General features: G+C 36.4%; 1 protein-coding gene across 2 annotated transcripts in view; it reads right to left on the bottom strand.

The window, feature by feature from the left end:
• Positions 1 to 26757, bottom strand: part of LOC5573207 (zinc finger protein 423 homolog) — a 154700-nt gene that overhangs the window by 106541 nt on the left and 21402 nt on the right. For both annotated transcript variants that reach the window (XM_021848643.1, XM_021848644.1), the window contains exon 2: positions 24112 to 24252. In XM_021848643.1, coding sequence (XP_021704335.1) covers positions 24112 to 24252 — 141 coding nt within the window. The remainder of the gene's footprint in view (positions 1 to 24111; positions 24253 to 26757) is intronic.

Here is a 26757-nt window from a genome sequence, read left to right as displayed (position 1 = left end):
GTATTTGCTCGTCTTACTAGGAATTTCTTGTATTTTCTTTTTTTTTTTCTTTTACAAACTCGAAGTGGGATGTTGAAATACAATTAGTTTTTTTATAGGTATGGATTCACACGTTATTTAATGCTACGAGGAAAAATCCTCCCCTATCTCCCAGTGATAATAGTTTTTTTTTTATATTTGTCCATTAACTTGCTTAAAAACAACGAACTATACAGAATTTTTAATATGAACTATTTGGTTATCCCAATTTTTACTCTTGAAAATTCAACTTTGTTTTATTCTCACCTTAAGCCAATAAAACATTAAATGTAGCATACTGTGTCTGAACAAGTGCTCTTTTTGTGTTACCCTTTGTCTTAAAGGAAACAATATGTTTATGCTTATGCTATTAGTAATTCTCCTGAGATTGAGGTTTCCTATAGATTTGGCAATCAACCTATCATGGCGAATCTCAGATTGATAATTATGATAGTGTTTTTCTTCCAGATTAAATTGAGCACACCTTATTGGGATCTTTTTTGCTACCTAAGCAAGATTGTTGGAAATCTACATTTTCAATTCGTGCCCTCTGGGTGACATGGGTAGTGGCGAGAATCGTCTTTTTGCACACAAATGATTCGTCGTACGTCTCGATTTGTTTGGGGACTGAAATCGTCATTTTTTATTCATACATATTTGTAGGATGCTTTCCAAAACAGAAGCCGAAGAACGAGGGTGCAACGTTTGTTCTTGAAAAGCTCAGATGCTTGCCTACGCTGTCGAAACAACTAGGCACATTCCCAATAGCAATGAAGGGGCGAATAAAGCAAAATAAAAACCAATTTGATTGTTAAGAGAAACAGAAAATCTAGCGCAATCTGCAATAGCTTAGGAGTGCTCCTGTTAGAGAAACCGTTGTGCTTTTTTGAAGAAGAAAAGTTCGGTCTAAGATTTTGGTTTTCCAATTTACATAGCAGGTGCAATTCTTGAGCAATCTGGCTTCCTTGCCGAATTAAAGTGCAGATGAACACCGAACTCAAATCCCACACAGGAAAATATAATAACATATATTTTTCATCTTATGCAGAAATGTAGAAACACTAGTGAGGTGCATTCCATGTTTTAGAGCACAGCAACAATTTGCACTTTTGCATTACAAGTTACATACTTAGAATATGTTTATGACAAACTGGCTTTTGAAGACTGTAAAGTATGAATTAAACCACAGTTACCTTTTTTTCCTCGGTCAGTCTAGACGGTTGGTCAACCAGAAGTCGGTAGCGATTGGTCTAATTGGTTAAGAATACTGAGGATCGTCTGTTACGGTGGTAGAAGCCCAATTAACAGATAGCCCTTGATTTATGGTGCAGCGGCTCTAAGTATACCGTGTCTAATTTACTGCGCTACCGAAAAAAAACAGTGCTTGCCGATCCTCCTGGAGTAAACTGCCCACAAAGGCATAACTGTCCCATATTGAAAAAGTAGGCATTGAGAAAACACCGCTCAAAGTATGAAGTTTGACTTCTCATACAAATGTTCATGATTTTCTAGTACATTTCTACTTGCCATACTCATTCAGCACAACCTCACACGTAACTCATTTTGCTTCTATTGATCATCAAAAAATATAAACTTGAATACAATTCATGTTTCGCAGTTGCTATTTCGATTAAGAGTTCATAAAGAGACTGTTTTGCCTTTATTTTTCAATATGGGACTGCACCAACTTTAAATTTTTCCACAACATTTTCAAACAAAGTGTGTAAATTTTTATATGCATACACTCTTAAAAATAATGGAAATTACTGTGGACGCAATTCATAGTATGACTGAATGACATATGATGTAAATGGTAAAACGACACAAAAATATGTCATTGAATATGTATTGAACAAAAAATGTAATTTTACACGTTAATGGACACAAAAACGATGTCACTATGATCAGCATTTCCCGAATCAAATACTATGGTATTTGAAATGTGACATAAATTCACGTCATTCGGCTCGCTTCTTTTATGTGCATCCAAAAGACGTAAAATCACATGTTTTTTCGGAGTGTTTAGTAAAATACCTATTGAAACATGGATGTTGCGACGAAAAAAGGGGTTGGTTCGAAAATCCATATGGGACAGTTATGCTTTTATGGGCAGTAAAGTCCACGTTTCAACACAGCAATAACAACACGGTGATCACTGATCACCGTCACAGCGAAAAAATATCATTGGTCTGGGGGATGAGTTAACTGAATTTCAATAAGTAATCAGCAAAACTCATACGATATTTAAAAAATCTTTACGAAGAGATACAAAGTGAGCACTTATCTTGGGAAAACTGATGAGCAATCCTATAAACAACAATAATTAGAAAAATCTATGCTGAAAAAAGGAAAAAAAATATAATTGAAATTATAGCATATCTTTAACATCAATGTAAGAGGATTGAAAATGACCGAACTTTGCGTGACTTAATTAAAGAAGTTTCTTATACTTTCGGGGTAATAGCGTTCGGTGTAGTGGCCAATTCGGGGTAAAAGCGTTCAGGCTAATGATCCATTCGGAAGAATGGCGTTAGGGGTAATAGGATTCGGGGAAGTGGCGTCCGAGTTAGTCCCAAAGACTAATGGCAGTTCTTGCACATTTGTGAGCTGCATTACTGTTCGGGGAAACGGATCATTCGGGAAATTGGCATTTGGGGTAGACTTTCGGGGAAATGGCGTTCGGGGAAATGACATTCTGGGAAACGACATTCGGGGAACACTTTGAGACATAGAACCACGTTTTATCTTTTCACTTGTGTAAAATGTATCCCCCTTGCCCTTTCCCTTATCTTTCCTTTACCTTTCCTACGTCTACAACCAGGTAAAATGATGAACTAGGCTCAATATATGCAATGGGACATATCTACCAAATAGCTAACAGCGCGCATCTGGAACCGGCCTTTTTATATCTGATACACAATACCATTTTTGAATATATAATCTTGATGAAACAAAAACGTCCCGAACGTCCATTTGGGCTCAATATAGAAAACATTAGTTTTATACTTGTTTGGATAATTAACAAATCTTCTAAACTTGTGTTGTAATCTGCTGGGGATGTTTTTATCGCTTTACAAACTACAAATGATTACCTATTTCTTACCACTTTGATTTGATGATTAAGCACCCGAACACATCGTTGACAGAGGCTGTCGTGCTTGCACTTGAAAATTGCATTTTATCATACAAAAATGGCAAGTGCCACAAGTTGTACACATTAAAAATTAATATTCTAATAATCTTTTTTACCCACTACTTGTACCATCATCATCATATCGCCACTCACATTTTATCCTCTGAGAGTTTCATCTTCCTTTTCCGCAACGTATGACCGTTATTCCTTTCGGGAGCATCAACGATGTGTGACATTTATAAACAGGTCGTTTCCACACTTGCTCTATGACGGCACATCGACATCATGTCGCATCATCGGTGCTTTTGGTTCTGCTGCTGCTGTTGCCAAAGTCTGTATCTACAGCATGATGGAAAAGCTACCTGACCGGTTTTCTGTCGAAACTGAGTGGGTGGTATGTTACCCGCTACTGTTGATGATATTTGGGATATTTCCACAACCCTTTCGTTCCAACCAGAACATTCATTGAGTTTCCCTTTTCCGTATACACAGCAAAAAATATAATATCATATATTGTTCGTAGCACATCACTCGCGTCGTGTATTACCCATATATAAGTGAAATATTTGAAAAACTCTAATGAAACAGGTAAAACTGCGTAAATCAGCCAAGTACGTCGAATATTGAATTGTCGTTTATAACGCACATAAGCAATCATATTAAACAATATTTTTGGCTGTGTTTTATATTTTTATCCTTTGTGTGGAAAAGCTAAACGAAATTGTCTGAACAAAAGATTTACTAAGGTCGACATTTATTTGACGGTTAAATTATTGTGAAATCTGATAATAATAAAAATCGCAGTCATAACAAAAATCACAAAATGTTTCATTTTAACTAATTTGAATTTTGACGTTGCATGTGAATAAACTGAGCAAAAACTTTTACTTTACTCAAATCCATCTGCAAATAATTATCTTGAGCATTTACTCAAGTTGGTATGATAAAACTGAGCATTTGAGCATTTTGAATAAAGCGGTAAAAGCTGAGCAGATGCTCAGAAAAACCTACTAACCATGCTTAGTTAAAAACGAACGAAAATTAGTAAATAAAATAAAAAAGGTGGCTGGAATCTACGGGTATCTGCTTAACTCAAAACGAAAATAAAAATTACATCTTTAGACCGACTTTTCTTTTTTTAAATAAAACTTTGCGAATACGGGCAAGGGACACCGGAAGAGGGTGAGCTGGCACGGTGTCTCTGGTAGAAAACATTAATATAAAAATCAGTATCGCTAAAACACCCACCAAATTAAAGCTTAGGCTTTCCCCTTTCATTTGAGACCGGTTTGGAAATGTTCTATCGGGGGGTCCTGAACATTTTTTTTATTTTAATAAGAGGTAGGTACCATAGGTAATCTTCATTCACTAATAGTATACTACTACGAATCTCTTGTGCCATATGATGACAACTCAATCGAATCGTAGAAGGCCATGACAAATATTTCCATGATACAAATTTGTTTTTGTTTTGGCAGTGTTGCTTGAGTTGTTGCGTTCTTAGGTGGTATAGCGAAGAATTAGTGCTTGTGTCGCGTGATAAGTTATACTTTTATTGCTTGTGTCAACATTTTGGTTTGCTGATTAGAGGTATATCTGTTAATAATTGAAATGAATATATCACAATTTTGCGCATATTTATAAATATATATTTACACTAAACTCTGACAGGAGACCTGAAACATGAAACCGAAAAGCCACGAAGATAATCGTTCGAAGGTTTGCGTACTGTGTTTGAAGAAGCAGTGTCTGCTACCTTTATCAACAAAAGTGGTTGATATTATTGAAAAGCACATCCTTCACGACATCAGGATTAGAGCTTGATATTATCGTACAAAAATATGTTGAGCTTGCACTTTTGAGGTTTATTCGTGCAGTAACCAAAATAAACCTTTGATACACTATACAAATATAAATACAATCTAAAACTTTCCACTCGAAGCAATAGCATTTGTTTGTGTGAAATATGTAATGCTGCGAGAACAACAATCTCACCAAAACAAAAGGGAAAACGTGGTAGACCCAGTACTACCGATAATGCAAAAAGGAAGTGCCCATTGAACTTGTGTTCGATCTGCTACTCAGAGAAGCACAAAGGCATGCGTCATATTTGCACGAGTGCTACAACGCAACGCAACTTGGTCAGCATCATCCAGACTGCTCGCGCAGGTGAATCCGCGGTTGCCCAATATATGAGACAAAAACCGACAAGTGCAGCTGTCCAATCTACACGGTTTACCATCCAATTGGAAATCGACTCCGAATTCTGTGCAACCAAACAAACCCCATTTGTCCGCTGATGACTTGTTTTTGATTAAAAAACGTGTGACTGAGCAGCTGTCTACGGGGTTTGGATGTTGAAATCGCCCCAAACATCGCTTTCAAAATCAGCAGACTCAACCAATCAGTTCAGGGATTTTTTGAGGAAGCACATCTACACTTTCATGTAAACGATAATGCTGAAACGGTATTAAAACCAGTAATATACTGTAATAACGTTCAGGGGTTGGTTGATTATGTGACGTCCAAAAGAGGGGTTGACCTGGGCAGTTTGTTCTGCAAGATTGGTGTCGCTGGAGGAGGAGAGTCCTTTAAGGTGACCCTACACTGAGGAAGGCGGTCGTAAGACTGTCATAAGATTTGCTTATGGAATTACGACACAAGAAAAATCTTTGAAATTCATAAGACCATCGTATGGTTTTCGGCAGATGTTGTTTCCATAATACACCTCGTAGGAATTTCGTAAGATGATCTTATGAACCAGCATTGACATGATAACAAAATCCATAGATAGTCTTATGAATTACGTTTCAATCCATTCTTGGTTCCATAAGACTGTCTTGTGTAATTTGAGCTTTAGATTATAAATTTCAATAAATGAATTATACTAATCCGTGTTAAAAATTGGGTTAACTAACTTGCAAAAATCAAGTTTTTATCCATTTTGTCACGCCGCAATTCGATTTGAACTCTTTACTGTAATCATAAGAATCGAGTTGCGATACGACAAAGTGGATGAAGATTTGATTTTCGCGAGTTGGCTAACCTATTTTTAATGCGAAGAAATATATCATAGCCGGGAAAGAATATTGAGAAAAGTTTTGCAGAACGCTTCAATTGGTGCAGGTTTACGTTAGGGGCGGTCCTCGAATAATGAAGGGATTAATGAATGAGGGGGGCTTAGGGTTTCTTACGCGTCAAACAAATTGTTTTCATTTTTTAATACAATCCAATGTTCAGATTCAATTCCATAATCTAATCGAAAGAAAGTGTTAGTTACAGCAGAATTGATGATGAATGGAAAATATTTACCTTTCGTTGCATCAAAAACGGAGTCAGGCCGCGACAAATCAGCAAACTCGTCAATTTCGGAAGCCATATTGAATTTCTGATAGTGCCTGTACCGAAAAAATTGCTCCATGTGGTTTTTCACAATGATGAGTAAAGGAGTTCATAAGCGTTCTTATGACATTGACAATTGATAGTTATGAAAAAATACGCTAGTCGTATGAATTCCAATCTCGTCGTATGAAATACACAAGTGTCTTATGAACCAACAAAAAATAATAAAAAACGCGTTCATTAGTGTGATCTTATGAAAATCATGCGAGATTTTTGCCTCAGTGTAAGGATCAGCAGTTTGATCGTGTGATTAATTAAAATGACCTTAAAATTAATTCGTTTATCACAGGTGAGGATCAGCAGTTGTCAACACCACAGTAAATATGGATTCACCGGCCGAAACTGTCAGAAGCTATTAAAAAATCGGCAAGTTTTGGAAGCGAATGGGGATCTCAGCTTGCTAGCAACTGTAAGTTATCTCTTTTCATTGAAAATTTGTATTTCAGGCGCTTGATCAATTCGATCAGGTACATAAAAGTTGTTTTCAAAAGAGTTTGACTGATGATTATACATAAAAGATTGAGAACTTTTCGAAAACGTGGATTGAAGCAGGCTTACCCAATAGCTCGAGGTTCCATATATTGCGCTATCATATCCCGGAGTTTTGGCAAATCACAGAAAGTGGTTTGAGCAAATACGGTGAACAAGCCAGTGAAACCATGCATTTCGATTTTCAAGTTGTTTGGAATCGTGTTCAGGTTTCGGAGAACTCCGAAGCATAAGATCGACAGCTTCTTCGATTGGTTGGTTTGACTTTATTAACGAGATTTTTAGCCCTGGGCTAGTTCATCTCGGGACCAACGGCTTTACTAGTCGTCACTATAACTTTTTACGTCATAAGTGACTATGTCGGGGATGGGATTCGATCCCAGGTCCTCGGCGTGAGAGGCGAGTGCTCTAACCACTACACCAGGTCCGTCCCCTGCTTCTTCGAGCTGTAGTAATGTATAATAGTGAGCATTTGTGAACCGTATTGACCGTATTTACCTGGATTAAAATTTGGTTTAAATAATTGGATTAAAAAAAATGGTTTAATGCTAAGTCCTTTTTATTTGTTGGTTAACTATTCGTAGCAAAATTTCTCATGGCTACCTAGATAAACATGAACGAAAATGACTGTGTGAACCATAATTTAGAAATCAGTAATGAAACAAACGGCATCGTACTGTTTTGAAAAAAATCTTCAGGACCCCCCGATAGAACATTTCCAAACTGGTCTCAAATGAAAGGGGAAAGCCTAAGCTTTCATTATCTACATTATCTATTATCTATCTTATGAGCGATACTGATTTTTTTTTTATATTAATGTTGTTCTACCAGAGACACCGTGCTGGATGAAGCCCCTCTTGAGGACTGCTGGAGAACAGTGAAGGCAGCCATAAACAATGCAGCCAGTGATGCCACATACACAGATTTATCTGTAATTACACAGATTTTTCCCTGTTCTGGCCTACAGATATCTGTGATCACAGATCGAAGATTTTTAGGATTTTTTGACAGCCTACAAGTTTTAGGCACGATTTTGATACATAATAAAAATAAACGCCATTCTTCTTATTTACCTAATTGATGGAAATTTGATTTTTTACGGAACACAGATTTTTGGAGGTTGACTACAGATAAAAAAGATTTTTTCAACTAAAATCACAGATGAGACTTGAAAAATTTGTGGCAATACTGCACAATGGACCGAATCGACAATTTAGCCGGAAAAAAAGTGTTTTCTCTGTTCTCGTAGATTTTAGACGTTCGATGTCTTCAGAGAATTTCGAGTTTTTTAAGTGTATTTTTGAAGTGAATTTTCTTAATTTACAAAAATTACGTTCTCACAATTTTTGCAGCAAAAGTTGCTTATTGTCTTGCCGTTCTAATGTCACTAGAAGAAACATTTTATCGAACCAACTCTATGAGTTATGGGCTTCTAAAGATTTCGTAGTTTTTCACTTAAATTTGCTTATAACTTTAAAATCACAAGAACTACAAACTTGTGATGTTCAGCAAAAATGTGTTTCTTTACTTCCTCTGCAACTCTTCTGAATACCACATTCACGTAAAACTGAAAATAAAAAAGTTAGACCAAAATAACTGATTTTTTGGGTCCACCCTAAGTTAAAACTTTCAAAATCAATTTACTTAGCTCAAATGAAGAGCTAGATCAAAAGTGTCTTCGACAAAGTTGTTCAAAATAAAAAAAAAAGTTTGAGTCAAAATTTTAACTTAAATAAGGGCCACCCTATTCAACTTTTTTCTTAAAAGATGCAAAACTCAATTATGAATAACTTCTCTGAAGACATCGAACGTCTAATCGGCGAGAACAGAGAAAACACTTTTTTCCGGCTAAATTGCCGATTCGGTCCATAGTGCACTGAATACAGCTGAGAGCAACGTCGGGTACGTGGGACGAAGTCGACAGAACGATTGGTTCGACGAGGAATGTAGGCAGATTCTGGAGGAGAAGAACGCAGCGCGAGCGGTCATGCTGCAGCAAGGGTCATGCTGCAGCGGTCATGTTGCAGCATCCGGCAGAACGTGGAGCGTTATAGACGGAAATGGCAACAGCAGACCCGCCTATTTCGGGAGAAAAAACGCCGCCTGGAGGAGACGGATTGCGAGGAGATGGAACAGCTGTGCCGGTCTCAAGAAACACGCAAGTTCTATCAGAAGCTCAACGCCTCCTGCAACGGCTTCGCGCCGCGGGCCGAGATGTGCAGGTATAAGGATGGGAGCATTTTGACGGACGAGCGTGAGGTGATCGAAAGGTGGAAGCAGCACTTCGACGAACATCTGAATTTGAAAGTGAAAATGATTCAGCGTTATCTGTTTAGATGTTAACTAAATAAATGAAATGAAACACCACGGAACAAGTTTTTGTCTCAAGCATCAAAATACCGCTATTGAATCAATTTCGGGTTACTGAATCCATTGCCTTTTTCGAAAATATCATAGCAACTAGGCGAGCTTGAGATATTAGCTGTTTAAAATGGAAAATTTGACTATATCAGCCAACTTGCATGCAAGTTTCCCAGCTTGAAGGGCAATTTATTTGTTAAGTTGACACAGAATTCAAACATATTAAGTATGACAATACTTATCAGCAAAGTTCATAATACTATCGATGCTCAAAAGTTGTTTTTTTTGGTGTTTTAGAAAAGTATTGCATTTCGCCACATAAGAAAAACGAAGAGTTTTGTATGGAGACTCCAAACATGTTGAAAAAAAAACGATTTATTCTAAATTTAATCGTGCAATTTCAACCAAATTATTTCTCAATGAAAATTGAAAGAACTTCAGCATGCAAAATAGGTTGCTTGTTAGATAAGGTCACACAAAATTTGATAAATCATACTTTAAATTTCGTGTAAACATCAATTAAATCAGTGTTTTATACAACTTCGGCGACCTGTAGCCTAAAATTGTGACGTGCAGGGACATTTCTGAGAACGGCATCAGATTCAGCGACCCCAAGTTTACTACAGACACATAATCTGATCCTTGGACAAACAAAAATGTCATTTTTGTTACGCTGTGTAACCAACGGTTCTCAATAAGCTCCTGGTAAAGTTTCATCAGAGAGTTTCCCTTCTTGAATATGCTTTGGAGCTATTCTGTTGGCTATTATTACCTTCCTATTATTTTGATCAAAAAAATTCTTCTATGGTCGTTTCTAGGACTCATGTTGTTGAAGCGATTGAGGTAAGCCGGGACAAGTTGAAACGGTTGGGGCAAGATGAAATGGCAAAGTTTCATAGTCAGGGTTCTGAATTTTCGTATCACTGATACGAAATCTACGATTTTTCGCACGAAAGGAGAATGTTTTTTTGCTTTTTCACGTGAACATCATATTTCGCTCACACTTATTTTCCTGGAGTTACGATGGAGGATAACCAAGAATCATTCTACTCTGGGGATAATTTATTTTTCACTCCATAATATGTCCGCTCACCAATTTCTCCCGATAATGTTCACTATGCGGATAAAAAAACTGATGCCGGCGACGGGATTTGAACTTAGAACATTGCTAAAAACAATCGCGATGCGTACACGCTATCAACTACGACATCAACTTAACGAAAGTAGCGGTTAATTTGGTGCATAAATGCAACTGCTGCTCGTTGCGATGGATACAGGAAAAATTGAATAGGAGAAAGAAAAAACGATCTTCTCACAGCTGTGGACTGTGCGATTATCTATTTTCGTTTTGTTTTGTTGACGGATAATTTCGCAAAGCTCGCTGAAAGTTGTTGTGGGGGAGAAATCTATTATCGTGAGAGTGAGTGATATTCTATAATTCTCGCCTTCAGTATCATAAGGGCGTAACTACAATGATTGATTTCTCTTTAGGTAATAACTTGACCGAGCGATTGGTTTTAACTGCTATATTTGATTCACTAGAAAAAACTCATCGTCATTTATAATGATGCATCGTAAGATGTTATGAAAATTGATTGAATTTAGTGGCATCCAAAGAGAACATCAACGAAGAGAAATCGATCACTGCAGATACGCGTGCATGATACTAAACGAGAGAGCAACCGAAACATTAAGTTAACAATTGTAACAAACTTATGAGAAAGAAAAACCTTCTAATGTTTTTGACATCATGTTCAAATATATGCATTTCATCTTGTCCCACGTAGTTCAACTTGCCCCGGTGTATCTTATTGACATCATAGCGGCAAGCATTTCATATGAAATGTCCCTTCTTTTTTCAATTGAGTGCTCTTTATAGTTATCCCGACCAGTGGAGTACACAAGAGTCATAACAGGTTTTGTTACTCAGTTAGCGCGTTGTTTATAACAAAATGTGTTATAATTTTGGCTGGTAAGTAGTTAAAATAACAAAAAATATAGCACAATGTTCTCTATATTCACCAAAATTGAAACAAAATATGTTATAATTTAAACAAAATTGTAACTCATTATGCTTCAAATCAAACAAAAATATAACTCATTTTGTTACTTTCCATAGCTGCATTATAACAAAATTTGTTATAAGCAATTGCATTCAAATTTTTATAACAAATTGTGTTATAAAGGTTCTTTAAATTGAAACAAATTTGAAACATCCTTTGTTCTTATAACTGATTTTGTTTTAATTATGTTATAATTTCCTTCATAAACTCAGAATGCTCCTTACAAAAATGAAACAAAATTTGTTATTTGTAACAAATCTTGATAAAATTGTGCTACAATTTTGTAGTGTTCCAATGATTGGATTCCGTTGGAAAACTGACCACTAATACTTTCGTTAGAAACTGTGAATAGTTAGAAAAATATAATTTTCTATAAAAGTTGCTGTGGTTGCTCTTTTCTTATTAGTGTTAATAATTTAAATCTTTTGAACATTCTGTTCAAAAAGTTATTGCTGTTCTTATGATTTATGTTGTAACAGTAAAATCTCATGTAGGACTGCTCGCCTGTTTCTTTTAAATGCTTTTTTCACTGTCCCTCTCGAAGAAAATTCATCTTTCGTATAAGTTTTGCTAAAAACTTATTGAAATTCAATTCAATCGTCCTCTAAAATCATCGTGATTTTTTCATTGAGATGGCGATCAGAGGTCACCAGGATTTTATCTTTGTTTTGATGTATGCATATTCAGCAGTGAAGATTTTTATAGAAGGCGTCAGTAACGTTCTAACATGTCTTTTAAGACTCTCATATCCTGTTTTGACGCGGAGGGGCATTTCTTAAACTCATAAGAAACCCTCCAATAAAGATGCGATCCGATATGTTCGGCCTGTTGGCGGCTACTCTAGGTCTTATAGAACAGTGCTTGCAAAAATAAACTCACGACGACCATTAATTGTTATAGCTATAAAAAAAATCGTTCGGAGGAATTCTTATGCTCTTCTGAAATCAAATCACATAACTTTAAAATCACCTTCAAGTCGCTTGTGCCATCTTTTCTTCTTCTTGGCATTAACGTCCTCACTGGGACAGAGCCTGCTTCTCAGCGTAGTGGTCTTATGAGTACTTCCATGGTTATTAACTAAGAGCTTTCTTTGCCAAATTTGCCATTTTCGCATTCGTATATCGAGTGGCCCAAGGAAATTTCCCTTTACGAAAAGATCGTGGACCGACCGGGATTCGAACTCAGACACCTTCAGCATGGCTTTGCTTTGTAGCCGCGGACTCTAACCACTCTAACCACCTCTAAATCTAAAGATTATAATATTAACTTTGAGATTTCTCTTTTCGTGTGATATGAATTCAGAAGAGCACATGAATTTTTGGTTTTGAGAGATTTCTAAAATAAGCCGCACCCTAATACACAGCTAAAAAATAATGTAAACTGAAAATTATTTTCATGCACATATTTGGAGCACCAAAATTAACTGAAATGTCAACGATTAATCTCTCATTTTTCAATCGAATTTAGGGTTTCGTTCTACTTCGTCGTAAGCGCTATTATTCGTCGTATCAAACTTAGAATGTTCCACTACGGCGGATATTCCTACTTACCTGCAACATAGATTCATTTTCAAAGTGTAATTTTGTGAAAGCTGTCATAGTTCGTACACTTGTACACCAAAAATGCAATAAAACTACTGTATTTCGATAAATAACTTCAGTTCAATTATTCACTTTGCACTTTTTCACCGAAATCGCATGGACAAACATAATTTAAGAGAAATGCTTAACAATCGACACCAGTTGCACCACTTTTTGATACTAGTTTCTTCCCGCCCCCCTGTGTGACTTACTTCGCCGGGCACTTATTTTAACTATGAAAAACCTTCGTACTTCTTCACTGAAGGATTTCATTCCAATCACACGCCATAAAAGTTCTATAATTCACGAAATTTTATGAAATTTTCACAACGACCTTGTAAAATTGAAAATGCAAACAAAGTTCAATCCGCATTGGTTTGGTATTGGCATTGGTTTGTATCAGCATCATTCACTACAATACTGGGAAAATTGCAGTTCTCACTGATTAATACGATGGATACTAGCACATCCCCCTACTTTAAATTTATACGATCATGTAACATTAAAGCAACTCAAGTTGAAAATTAAACATGATGCTGTAACAATTGATTAATTTTGTTTATTTTTACTATATACTTCAGTTTACCCTAAATTGAAATTTAAATATTTTTATCTGTGTAATCAGCGGGTGTAATGTTAAGAAAAAAATATCTAGAATCTCTAGAAAACTCGAGATTTCTAAGTTAACTTCAACTGAACAATGGTAATAGATTGTTAATTAGGCTTAACCCTATTGAGCGTAATGTTTAATAAAGGACGACATCAATGGTCAAATGACTTGAGCCATACAGCGATTGTTGAAACGTTTCATTCAAAAGATTCAATTATAACAAATCCAAAATGTAAACCGGTCGATTGACACCTATTGCTAGTTTTTATTGCCATTGCTAATGCCGTTGCTTTGCGTATCTAACTCACATTCCGAACTATTTATTCATAATACATTCCCAAGAGAATGAACGAAATGACAACCACATGAATGCTAATTAGTGGCAATTGCTTTTTACATATATTAATATCAAAATATATATTTATTTATTCCCATGGGACCACCCCTTTCACTTTTCGCCAGCGTGCGCATTAGCATTGAAGAGTATACACAGCATCATCACATTTTCGTTTCGAATGACTCGTAAACGCCACTAGCACCCGGCACTGAATGCATAGCTTTGCTTGCTGTCGACGTCGCCATCACAGTGAATCGTAAGAGGTGGTCATTCTAGGTTGTGCAGCAGCTGTTCCCGGAGTAGAGGTGTGGATGAGCATTAGGGTGGCCCATTTTTATATGAGAAAAATCGAACTGTAAAAAGTTACACCCCCAAATTTGTTCATTTGGACCCCCAGAAGTTTACTAAGTTACGCCCCCCAATTTTGCTCATCTGGAATCCCACTGTGAAAATTTGAGCAGAATCCATCAACTCTGAGGGGATCAAAACGTGCTTGGAGTTTTCATGGAGGAAATATACCATAGGACAAACGGTAATAAATTGTTCGATCAAAGAAGGCGTCGATGAATATCTTTCATTATTGATATGAATATTTAAAAGAAACTGCAAAAAAAATGAAAGTCTTTTCGATAAGAAAAGTAATACATATGGATAATGAAATTCTGTTTTCCCTCGGGGTCGAATGGGCAGAAAAAGAAGTTCGTTTACCGCTCTAAACGAAACAAGAACACATTCATGCCAAAAAAATACGGGTCTAATATTTTTGATTACTGATTCGACTCACAAAATTTGAACGGAATTAGAGCCGGAAAAACAACCATGTTCTACGGAGTTGCCTAGGCCACCCAGAAAGAAACTCGAATTTTAGTTTTCCTAGGTATAATTTGTTCGTTTCAAAACGGTAAGATTTGATATTTATTGCAGTCTCTTTTATATTAATTGGAAAATCTTCAAATCGCCAATGAAAGATTTTTTCAAGCTCTTTCAGCTTTCACTTAAAGTTGACAGATTCCGTTCAAATTTTTACAGTGGGGTTCTAGATGAGGAAATTTGAAAGGCCTAACATAATAATTTTGTAGTTTGATAATTATGGGCCATCCTAATGAGCATATTCTAATATATAACATCCTCGCACTGAACCACATGCCAAGTGCATTCAACATCGGCGGCAGCAAAAGCATCAGATGTACGTGTACACACGACAAGAGACCGTTACCGACAGTCATGCTGTTCTATCGTTGATGTTGTTGGTCCTGATGCACATTCAAACGATGTTTTATGTGGCTAGGGGGTGCCATGCTACCCCAGGGGTTCGATTCTAGCTCGAGTGAGTTATGCCAAATACTCAAAGTTGGGTCCCAGGAATCGCGCTAATTCATGCAGACATACACAACACACATTGATTAGGGATTTCAGATGCGCAATTTATCGACATTTATATGAACTTCACTCGCCAACTGATTACGCGACTGCGGAAATTTTGCGTATAGTTATTAATATGGTGAGAACATTTTGAAATGAACTCGGCAAATTCGGCAATATTGAGTCTACCGTTGCAGAAAAATAAAGAAAGTATCGCGTTCAATATCATAAGAGCGTAACTGCTGTGATCGATCTTTAACTAATAACTCGACCTGAGTGACTGTTTTCAACTGCTTTTTTTATTCAGCAGAAAGTACTTAATTCGCCACGCTGCAGAGAGAAATGTTACGAATAACGATTGAATTTCGTGTACTGATCGAAAGAGAAAATCGACGAAGAGAAATCGATCACTATACGCCTGTATGATACTAAACGCGAAAAGTCATTTTTCTTGTTTTTACTTAGTCGTTCATATGCTCAAATCAAATCGACATTTGAACCATTATAGTACTAACTTCCATTTTATGCCAAAATTTCATCGGTTTGCTTTTCCTGCCTTGAGTTAGCATGTATCAGAGGTTCCCAAACAATAACTATTATTATTTCTCGCGTACAGTATCCAAAGCGCGTATCGGTAATGATCGATTTGCAGATTTCTTGACCGGGATACTGTTCCCGACAGCTATTTTTGTCACAGTAGAAATCACTCATCGTCCTTCGTGTTGCAGCATCGCGAAATGTCCCGCAAATCGATTGAATTTCGTATAAGGTACCCCGGGGCAAGTGAGAATCCGGGGTAAGTGGGACATTCCGTCATAGCTCGTTTAGGAAAAGTTTTTCAAGGGGGTATTCTTCTAGAAAGTTGACAATGATATGGAAAGTATTTATTACAAAAAAAAATGTTATTTTTAATACCATCTTCTTCTTCTCTCTGGCGTTACGTCCCCACTGGGACAGAGCCTGCTTCTCAGCTTAGTGTTCTCATGAGCACTTCCACAGTTATTAACTGAGAGCTTACTATGCCAATTACCATTTTTGCATGCGTATATCGTGTGGAATACTCTATGCCCTGGGGAGTCGAGAAAATTTCCAACCCGAAAAGATCCTCGACTGGTGGGATTCGAACCCACGACCCTCAGCTTGGTCTTGCTGAATAGCTGCGCGTTTACCGCTACGGCTATCTGGGCCCCTAATAATACCATGTGCTCCATGTAACAGTTGTTAGCACCATTTTCAACTTACATGATAAATTGTGACACGTTTCACATTCTACATTGGCTCACAAAAAATAATTGTGCTATAAATCGAATTACCATCGGTAAGCTACAACTTTAAGTATTGTTATAAGCTGCTTACGATAAACAGGTATTTTGTTTTCATTTCATATGAAAATTTCTAGGATAAACAGGTATTTTGTTTTCATTTCATATGAAAATTTCTTAAGTCTAATTTACCCCAAAATATCTTTATACCCGGGATAAGTGGGACCTATCGAAAAAAGCACCAGAATCAAAACATTTCCTACACGTTTCAAACATTTTCCTAGAGAGTAGCTCTAAAACATTCAAACGAATGATTTTTATAAAAAAAAATCTTTAATTACGTAATTGTTGAATACTATTAAACTATGTTTATTGAACTTTATTTCATATTTCTACCAAATTCAGTAGTTGCGGAAAACAATTCCATCCCATTAAGTGGTTTTCCGCCATGCATAACAGTAATAACAAATAATAATTAAATATTTAAAAATTCGTCAATTATTGAAAGTTTACGTGCTGCATTTCGACTGATAACTTATAAATTAAATATTTTGAACATGTTTTATACCTCTTTACGCTTTTAGTGAGGAATTTTCAGTTAAAATTAAATGCAATGTGACATAAGCTTACATTTACGTTTTCTTCCTAAAACGTTACGCATTTTATGGTTGATCCCTTCTGTACATCAAATATGTACTCAAAATTTAAAATCCATGGTTTATCAATCCTATTTGCAATGCTTGACTTACTGATGTGGCTTGACGTATGGAACTGGATGTGTCCCACTTGCCCCGTTTAGCGAGGTAACTGCGTCTAATGGCTCATTTCTTCTGAGGTTCTCACAACTTCGAAACTAATCGATCAAATTCATGCACACATCAGCAAATATGTTACCAAAATGTGACCGTGTTGTTGGATTTTCAAAATATTGACATTTGAAAATTATATTGAACAATCTGTTTCAACTATCGTTTTTTGATGTCTCCTTGCCCCGGGGTACCTTATTAATTTGAAGAGAAAATAGTCGAATAGAAATCGATCTGCCGGTATGATACTAAACACGAGATTTATCTTTATTAAAGTGGCTTTTCCCCTTTGGCTAGTTCACCACTGTTCACCACAGTGACTGTTTTCAACCACTTTTTTTCAGCAGAAAGTACTTATCATCAAAGTTACGGAAAGAATTCAATGAGCTCTGATATTTTCGATGCAATTTCGATACAGATATTGCATTAAATATATTATAAATTCCGTATAAGGCTATCCCAAATTTTTGGAGTATAAATAAATAAAAACCCGAATTTATTTGGATTGAAGTGCAATTCTTACCAGTTCCGATCAATCACGGAGCAGCAACCATTGACATATACAGTCAGTCTATGCTATGCTACAAAAGAATATCCGGTGAAATTCCGAGTAATGACAGCAGAACTACTTCGACTCTTGGTATACGTATATGAAAAAAAAATCAACAACTAGGAAGTTAAGAACGAATAACCTCACTCACATTTTGCTTCACCCATCAAAACAAACCTAAGCACAGCAATACGAAAGCCCTGTGCAGTTTGAATTCGCAGCCCAACGCGGTATCAACAAAGCATAGAGAGTTTGAAAACTTCCAAACTTGTTTTATAACTCTAAGCTAACAGCACCCCTAACGTTCTTCAATCGACTGCTGAACACTAGAGCTCTCAACAATATAATTCTTACTTTGAGAAACATCAATTCCCTGAATGAATACACAAACTATGTGGCAGCAAGAGAACTCAATGGCCATTCGCGTCTCTACTCCGATGTCAAAATTCCTCCCCCGCAACGGCGTATGGAGCAAAACGCCCTTTATTTATTTAAAGATTACTACTGTAGATACAGCTAAATATGATAGGGTTGGTCAAAAGTTAACTTTAAGTTAATTTTAAACGAAAAAAAAACAATATCTTCAATAATTGATATTAGTTTCGATAGCAATTGATTATATGATGCTTCATTTTGAATTTGGCTTTACGCTCCACTTTCCCCTACTAGATCTCGTACTCGTCCTAATAAAGAATAACCTCAACTGTTCAGGATAGAAAGTGTGAGAAAACTCTACCCTATAAATAGGATGTGAAACCGGAACATCCGAGGCGATCGGGGAAAAAGATTGTTCCAGCTCAATATATTTATATCTAAAATCATCTCCATATAATTCTGCACTACTGTTGCTATCACTCGCCATACTGTTTGTAGTGACTCTCACCGCATTCTTCTGATGGTCCCAGCGGTCCCAGGGTGAACTATGTTTTAGAGTGAAAATATCAAAAATGTATAACAACAGCAGCCCGATAGTGAAAAGAGACTGACGGAAAAAAGCGCCTCAACCATATTGAGCAGCGGTGGCGAAGCACATAAATGATGGGTCCTATACACTGCAGAATAGGCTCTCACACGTACTCTGGTATTCATAAAGCCCGGTGCAAAATAGAGGGTGGTGGGAAAGTTGATGCAAGAGGTGCCCACATTCGATTGCTCTCGACCCGATGCGCGTCAGGACAGTAAAGCTGGCTCGATTTCCCTGGAGAAAAACCGTCATCCAAACGCGATTCTTGCAAACTGAAGCTTAGCATGTGACTAAACAGTTATTTTTGTATATCAATCGTAAATAAAAAATAGAATTCTCTGCAACCATAAGGATCAACTGTTCAAGTCGGAATATTTCGACAAAATCAAATATTCTCTGTGAACAAATGTGCGATATTCATACCCTGTTCTATTTCTCCGTTGAACTATGAACACTATTATCAATTTTGTTATTTCACATGTAAGAAGAGCGCTGCATCAACATCAGGCACCATGTTACATTAGATGTAGATAAATTTAAACTTGTTTGTATGTGAATTGTGGCCAGTTTTCAAGCAAGACGCATCACGCGGGTGTTATTATGTTTCCAAATGCGCAACAAGGATAGACAGCAAAGCGTAGCATAAGCAGGTCATATCTCTCTCCAACTTTCTCGATATTTCCTCAAATACGACGGAACACTCTCTATTCTATGAAAAAAATATATAAAATTTAGAAATCGGTCTCGATAAACGGATTACTAAGAATCCAACAGCTATGAACCCGGTAATTTTTTGCCGAAGATCGGTAAAACTTTTACCAAAGTTTCGATTAATGCTTACGTAACCTCGGTAACGTTTGTCAAGCTTTCGGTAAACAAAATTTGGTTTGCCGAAATATCAGTAAAAAAAAGTACCGCGAGCCTGCATCCAATCATTTCGTAACGCTAGAATTGGAATTTTTTTGACCGAAATTTTGAAACTTCGTTATTCTTTTTTCATATTTTTTTTTCAAAATTGTGTATGAGGCGTGAGTCTACCTCTTCCTCCCTTCGAGAGTTACGTAATTTGTGGATGGTGCCAGATCAGGTATTGAAAATTAGCAAATTCTTGGCTGTTGAGTTTCAAATCTGTTAAAAAAATAGCCACGACTTTTGTCAATTTTAATTGGTTTTCATAATGTTCGAAGTAACTCTCTCTCTCTCTCTCTCTCTCTCTCTCTCTCTCTCTCTCTCTCTCTCTCTCTCTCTCTTGAATAGCATTCGAATCACCATAACATTTTAAATATTTGTTTTTAGTTGAGCTAGATTGTTAAAAAAAAACTTTTGCAGTACTCGAATTTTTGTCTCACCTTAAGCTATGCAAAACCATCGAGGACCATTGAGGTAGCCTAAAAAAACAAACTTTTACTACGGTTCTCTAACTCGAACTCGAGATACGAAATATCGAGTAAGGGAGAGTTGACTGTATTACATTGAGCATGACCATTCGCAGTTACGCCTCTGTCATCGCAAAAAAACTGCTTTATTTGCACAAGGACCAAACGGGGTGACATACAGTCACCCCACAGTTATGGATAGCACACAGATATGGATCAGAGTTGGAATAAAACGGAAATATCTCATCAAATAGAGTTGCAGCATCGCAATCAATAATAATATGCTTAGGCATATTTTTCTGTTTGTAGGAAATAAAATGTCAACAGTATTCCCAGAAGCGTTGATTCATAACTGTGGGGCATTGAAACCCATACCACAGTAATGAATCAAATATAAGACGATTCCGAAACAAACGCCAAAACGCACACCATTCGTTTACCTCGCAGATAAATTGCTGTTATTGTGTTTTGATCCATAATATGAGTCGATTTGATCCATAATAGGGATCCTCTTCTCCCACTGATCCACATCTGTGGGGTGGACATCGTTTGAAATTTCTATCGAAATCGACACTTTTCCGTAAATAACCGGGAATGTTGAGGTGTATTCTCAAAAAACAACTATATTCTGCAGTACCAGGGAAGTTATTTTATTTTGTACAGCGTTGCCATGTTTTGTAGTCATAGTTTGTACTGAAAAATGACCCTTAGTTGATCCATAACTGTGGGGTGACTGTATTTCGCATAAAGAAGTTTCACATAAGAACGTTCCGCAAACGCACATTTGGCAAAATGGACGTTTCGCATAAAGTAGTTTCATATAAGAATAGGTAGCATTTTAAAGAAAACATATAATTCTCATTATGCCAAACGTCCGTGGTCCGTATGCAAAACGTCTTTATGCGAAATTTCTCACTCCCGGACCAAACATTTTCCAGCCATCACATCACCCTTTTAACTAAAACTCAAGTTCACACGAAAATATGGGTGGTCAAGAATCAGAACCAGCCTAATATGTATTTACGAAAACGACGAGAAACAAAATGATGTTGCAATGCAGAGAACGATGGGGATATCCCCATGAGATTTTTCTAATCAGTTTTCCATTCCCCATGAGGTATTTGTGGAGGTGATATTGTCGAAGTACCCAAATGTGTTATCCTGTACTTAATGGCTCGTCAGTCCCCCTCTGATTTATCCTAAACTACGAAGCGTAGATGTTAAGACGAAGGATTATTTCTATGTTTAACATTCTCATAGGATATTTCACAGTAGACGAAATTCAGTACATTTGACAATATTACACAGGAATATTTTGAAAAGGAATAACTGATTAAAGTGTGATGCGAAACTAGAAAAATCGAAGCATATAAGATGCGGGTGGGTAACATAAAAAGTATCGTTGTGAACTGAACAAAAACACCAATGAAGGTAGCGTATTCTCGCGAGATACTTCTTTCTTTTCGACAGTACCTCCAATCTTCTTCGGATGTGTCAATATCGGTTGGCTTCACTTTTCTCCTTTGGCTCGGTTGTTGGCAAAACTTTTCTGTTCGCTTCAAGTTGAAAGGCTATAAGCATATCTACATACTTCTATAACACAGCCATACAACAGGTCGCCAGACGTTTGATGGAATATTTTCGTTTGCGGGGGGTTATTCTCCCGAGGCTTCATAACGTGTGGCAGTTGGCTGGTGTGACTTCAATGCTCTTTGGAATGAGAGAAATAGCGTCTGACATTTGAATTATAAAATTGCACTTACCCGAAACAAGAAATACTGAATATTAAACTATAGAATCAAAATGCATTCCACGCGTTAAACAGATACGCAAAGTAAAAGGTTGTGTTCATTACCTTTTTACAATGTGTGTAAAAATTGTCAGGTTGTCATTAAATCTAATCTCATAAAAGAAAAGCCCACTAAAACATGTATAGAAAGTATGTTAAAAAGTATAAACACACAAACCACAACTAAAACAAAACGCAACAAAAATTGCATTTGCCTCATCCTCATTTCCCATTGAAATAAAACTTGCAGAAAAGAAAATCTGGAAACGAACAAAAATCCCTTGAGACCCAAACTGTATTGCAATGTACACCCTCATGCGGATAACTACCTTAGACTGAGTATTACTAAAAGAGCACAAAACCAAGTTATAATGAAACTTCCCATTCTAGTGAAATTTTCATACACACGCTTTGTCCAGATAGGGATATTATGCAACTTTCATGTATCTCAAATTTTCTTTGACAGGAAGTTTCTTTTGATCATAATTTCACGGAATGTCACAAGATGCTACTGGATTACATGACATATAATTGAATTTTATATTAGACTAGTGGTCCCGGCAAACTTCGTCTTGACATCAAGTAGGCTGTTGTAAAACGTCATGTAATCCCCATACAAAATGACACATTAGTCTTCTTCCGTTTTTTTTTTTTCGAATATTCCAGGGACTGCCGCAAACCTTTTCCTGGCACGATCACGTCGCGTCCCTTTCCGAGTGCAACAGTGAAAAACTTACGTCAATCTGTTCATCCGTTCTCAAGTTATTTGGTGACATACAAACACCACTCCTTTTTTATTTATATAGATGTCTTGTAAATATACATGACATGTCACGCTTTAATTATGTGCATTATATATCACAACAGTTTACACGTTTTTTCGAATCACATTGTGTTATGAGGTTTTGCTAAAAATACGATAAAGTAGAAAATTAGTAAAAAATTGTTACTTCTTTGCAGAATATTCCGAAATAGTGTATTCAAATTAACTAAACTGAAGAAATAGAAATCCATTGTACTGAAATTTCTTATTGAAAGCGTCGTGAAAGTGTAAAAATGTAGAACATAAATAACAGCATTGGTTGTATCTTCTTTCGTGAAAATTGTGTCTTCAAAGTTTCAGTACAGTATTGAAGTCGGATTTCAAGCTGTCCATCAAGACTGATTGGTTGGTTTATGAGAACAGACACAGTCTCAATCGTATTTCCCTTACGAAGATTGAAATAGTATACACGGTATACTTGGAATATTTTGGACAATACATTTACATCTCATTCAATTTTCCATACAAAATAAGGAACTTTTTAGGCTAAATCTCGATTATACAGACCGATTTCAATAAATTTGAAATTTTCATGACACGTAAGGCATAACATAATTTTGACTAAATAATTCTGTATATTTTTTCATTCATGAGTTCAAAAGTAATACGATTTGAATAAAATTAAATTGCTGACTTCTAAGCGACTTATATCAAAAATTAAAAGACCTAACCAAAAAATGAACGAAAACAATTAAAATTAAATTATTTTCTTGCCTGTTGAGCTTTTTTTTTTTTTTTTTGAAGAAAAGAAGATGACGTTGTCTTGCATAACTTTGATCGTATGCATTATAATTAAATCATTAACATTACGAGGTTGGTTTAGAGGTTTAATACCTAAAACCATCCTTCAGGTATCAGAAGGCCAGCTCCAAAGGCACGTTCCCGACTAGTTGGGAGATTTGTACCATCATCATGGTCATCATCATCATTATTAAAGTTTACATTATTGATTTAGACTTCAAAACGAAAAAAAACATGTGAACTATTATTAGTATATAAGCTTCTATAGACAACTATAAAAAACGATTCCTGAAAAATAAAGTTCAGTAGAATATTTGATAGCGTTCATCGGAAAACTAGTATCAATATCAATGTTAATAACCTGTAGTAGCAAAAGCTCTGCTTTCATAACTAGAATGTTGTAAAATATGATAGACTCTGATGCATAAAGGGTGTTGGAACTTACCGTCATTTTCCGGCTCATCGCAATCATCTTCCTCGTCGGATTCATTTTCTGGTATATTATTCTCCTTTTCGCTGTTATCGTTGCTCTGCAAGAGTTCAGATTCACGAGTTTCCACCATTCCTTCATCACCGTCCTCGCCGTCTGGAAACAGGAAAATTATTTCACTATCAGTATGCGGCATACTCAGCGTTCACAGGCCAGCACCTGTCTGAATATTTAAAACACATCGGCGAGCAACGGGCACAAGTTGGGCGCTGTATAATCTTGGTTGATCCTTGTGACAGTTGATGTCCGAGTGTATGTTACCCATGCTTGAGGTATTAGGCATCGCTTAAACCCACATAATTTATACTTTGACGATAGCGTACTTATTAATTTGTTGTGTTACGTTGACATTCATAAAGGCTCAAAGGAGATTCAACTAAAAAGCAGTTTTCTCCCACGGAATCAACGAATGGATACAGTGATACGTTTATTTGATTCATCTAGGGTCGATGTACCAATAGCCGCATAGCTACACGCAACCCGAGCCTGTAAGATTTCATTACAATTCTGCATGATTCTAATAGAGAAATTGTATTAGATCGTTGCATATACAGAAATTGTAATGGTCGACAATACAAGGCATTGTATATCAAAGAACATGGAAAGAAGCGAAAGAAATCGGAAAAATACGCTTGTGTCCACGCCGAGTTCGAGATGCATGAGAAACAGGTTGGCTGCGTAATGACGCAGCCATGAGGCGTTTAAATTATTTCAAAACAGATTTAGATGTCATGAACGGGAATCGAACCGGGAGTCTTAACATTATCATCCATTATATGGCGCCCCATCTATCACGGCTATATCAGTCTCTTAACGAGAACAAGTTTGAAGACTATTATAAACAACACCCGCCTGCTGTTGGCGAAATCGGAGAGTGAAAGTAACTACAGTCAGGTCTCCAATTAAACACACGGTTCAGGAGCGTAATAAATATCAGCGTTATATATGGGATTTCATCTTCGACAATATTCCCAGAATATCTGATATGTATTAGAAGATAGTTCAGTACTGTCTTTGGCGATGTTTTAGTACACGATGCGACCTACCTTGAAGACTTGAGGGTTATCCTTTTAGCTGAGAACTTGGCCAGTAAGAGTGCTGCTTCTAAATAGTTTAATATGAACCTCACAGGCGAAGTATTTTCTTCTTTTTTCAGTTTGAAAAATTGCCAAGCACACGGAGTTCCATAGCCCAATTTAGTGAGTATATATATTATATGTTACATACATGTCCTATACTGCCCATAACTGCATATTTGCAACATTCGATAAGAGTAGGCATGGAGTAAATGGAATACCAAGTGTGCATTATACGGCAGTATGAGAGGAAACTTAAATTTATAAAAATTACCATGAACTCAAAAGTGCTTATTCGAGGCTGAAATGTTGTACATTTCATATTGTATACTAGGTGAATAGTCAAAAAATAATTCTGATTGAACTTTCATTGCTACTACATTATGAGGCTCATTATAATCTCAATATGACTGTTATGCGGTTACAATTACAAAACACCTTGGTATTTTAAGAATAATGTCGCAGATTTCAGTAAGTTGATCGAACGTATTTATCATTTGATGACTCTCCACGGTATGAACCCAAAATTGTCAAAAATGTTGATTGTGACAACTATGCAATTATGGGCAGCATAAGAATCTTATAAAATCATATAAGGCCAAGTTCTCAACTTAAAGGATGATTTTCACTCTTAAAATGAAAACGTACTGATTATTGAAACTTCTCAGAGATAGTACTGTGCTATCTTAAATCACATAAGAGTTATTCGATAATGAAACCTTTGAAAACCTCCGAAACGATGAAATCCCAAATTCACTGGTTTTGAAGTTCGCGTTGTGAGAATGCGTTCAATAGGAGGCGCGACTGATTTGAAAAGCGGAGCGGAGTTGTTTTTAGATATGGATTCGTGCGTTCCACGCTGTAAGGGAATGTTTGCATGTTAGCGATGGACGATTTTGAATCGATGTACCGAACATCGATATTTAGTTTCGATTAATCGATGTTAGGATCACTCAAAATCGAATGAATCGATTTTCTTCATACGATTTTTTGTTTCGATTCAACAAATATGAAATTGATTAGAATTTTACAATGAGTTGATAAATCTTAAACATAGTTTTGAAGCATTGAATGTATCATCTTTAATTTCAAACGTTATTAAATTGAAGGAATTAAATACTCAAATACAATAACATTTGGTCTTATTTTAGGAACTTTTTTGGTAGATTTTAATACGAGCTTTAAAATTAAATCGATTTGATAACATCGATTAAAATGATTCGATTAAATCGGAGAATCGATTAGTCATATCGAATTTGAAATGATTCAGTAACATCGATGTTCTGGTTAAATTTGCCCAACGCTATTGCATGTATTGGATAAAATGGAATAAAACTTCAAATATGAAGAGCTACCGGAGGACACAATACAATTCTTGTATAATTCCTCTGCAGGAATTGTAGTAGATAGGACCTTGCATCTTTTTTAAGCTACCGCGAGGCAAGTGGGTAAATGGGGGAAGTGAAATTAATATTTTACTGAATATGTGAATTATCGTTTTAAAATCTTGAGTAGACCTTTGACA

The sequence above is a fragment of the Aedes aegypti genome, chromosome 3 (genome assembly GCF_002204515.2).
Source record: "Aedes aegypti strain LVP_AGWG chromosome 3, AaegL5.0 Primary Assembly, whole genome shotgun sequence".
Taxonomy (NCBI): Eukaryota; Metazoa; Arthropoda; class Insecta; order Diptera; family Culicidae; genus Aedes; species Aedes aegypti.
This window is presented reverse-complemented; position numbering and strand designations above follow the sequence as displayed.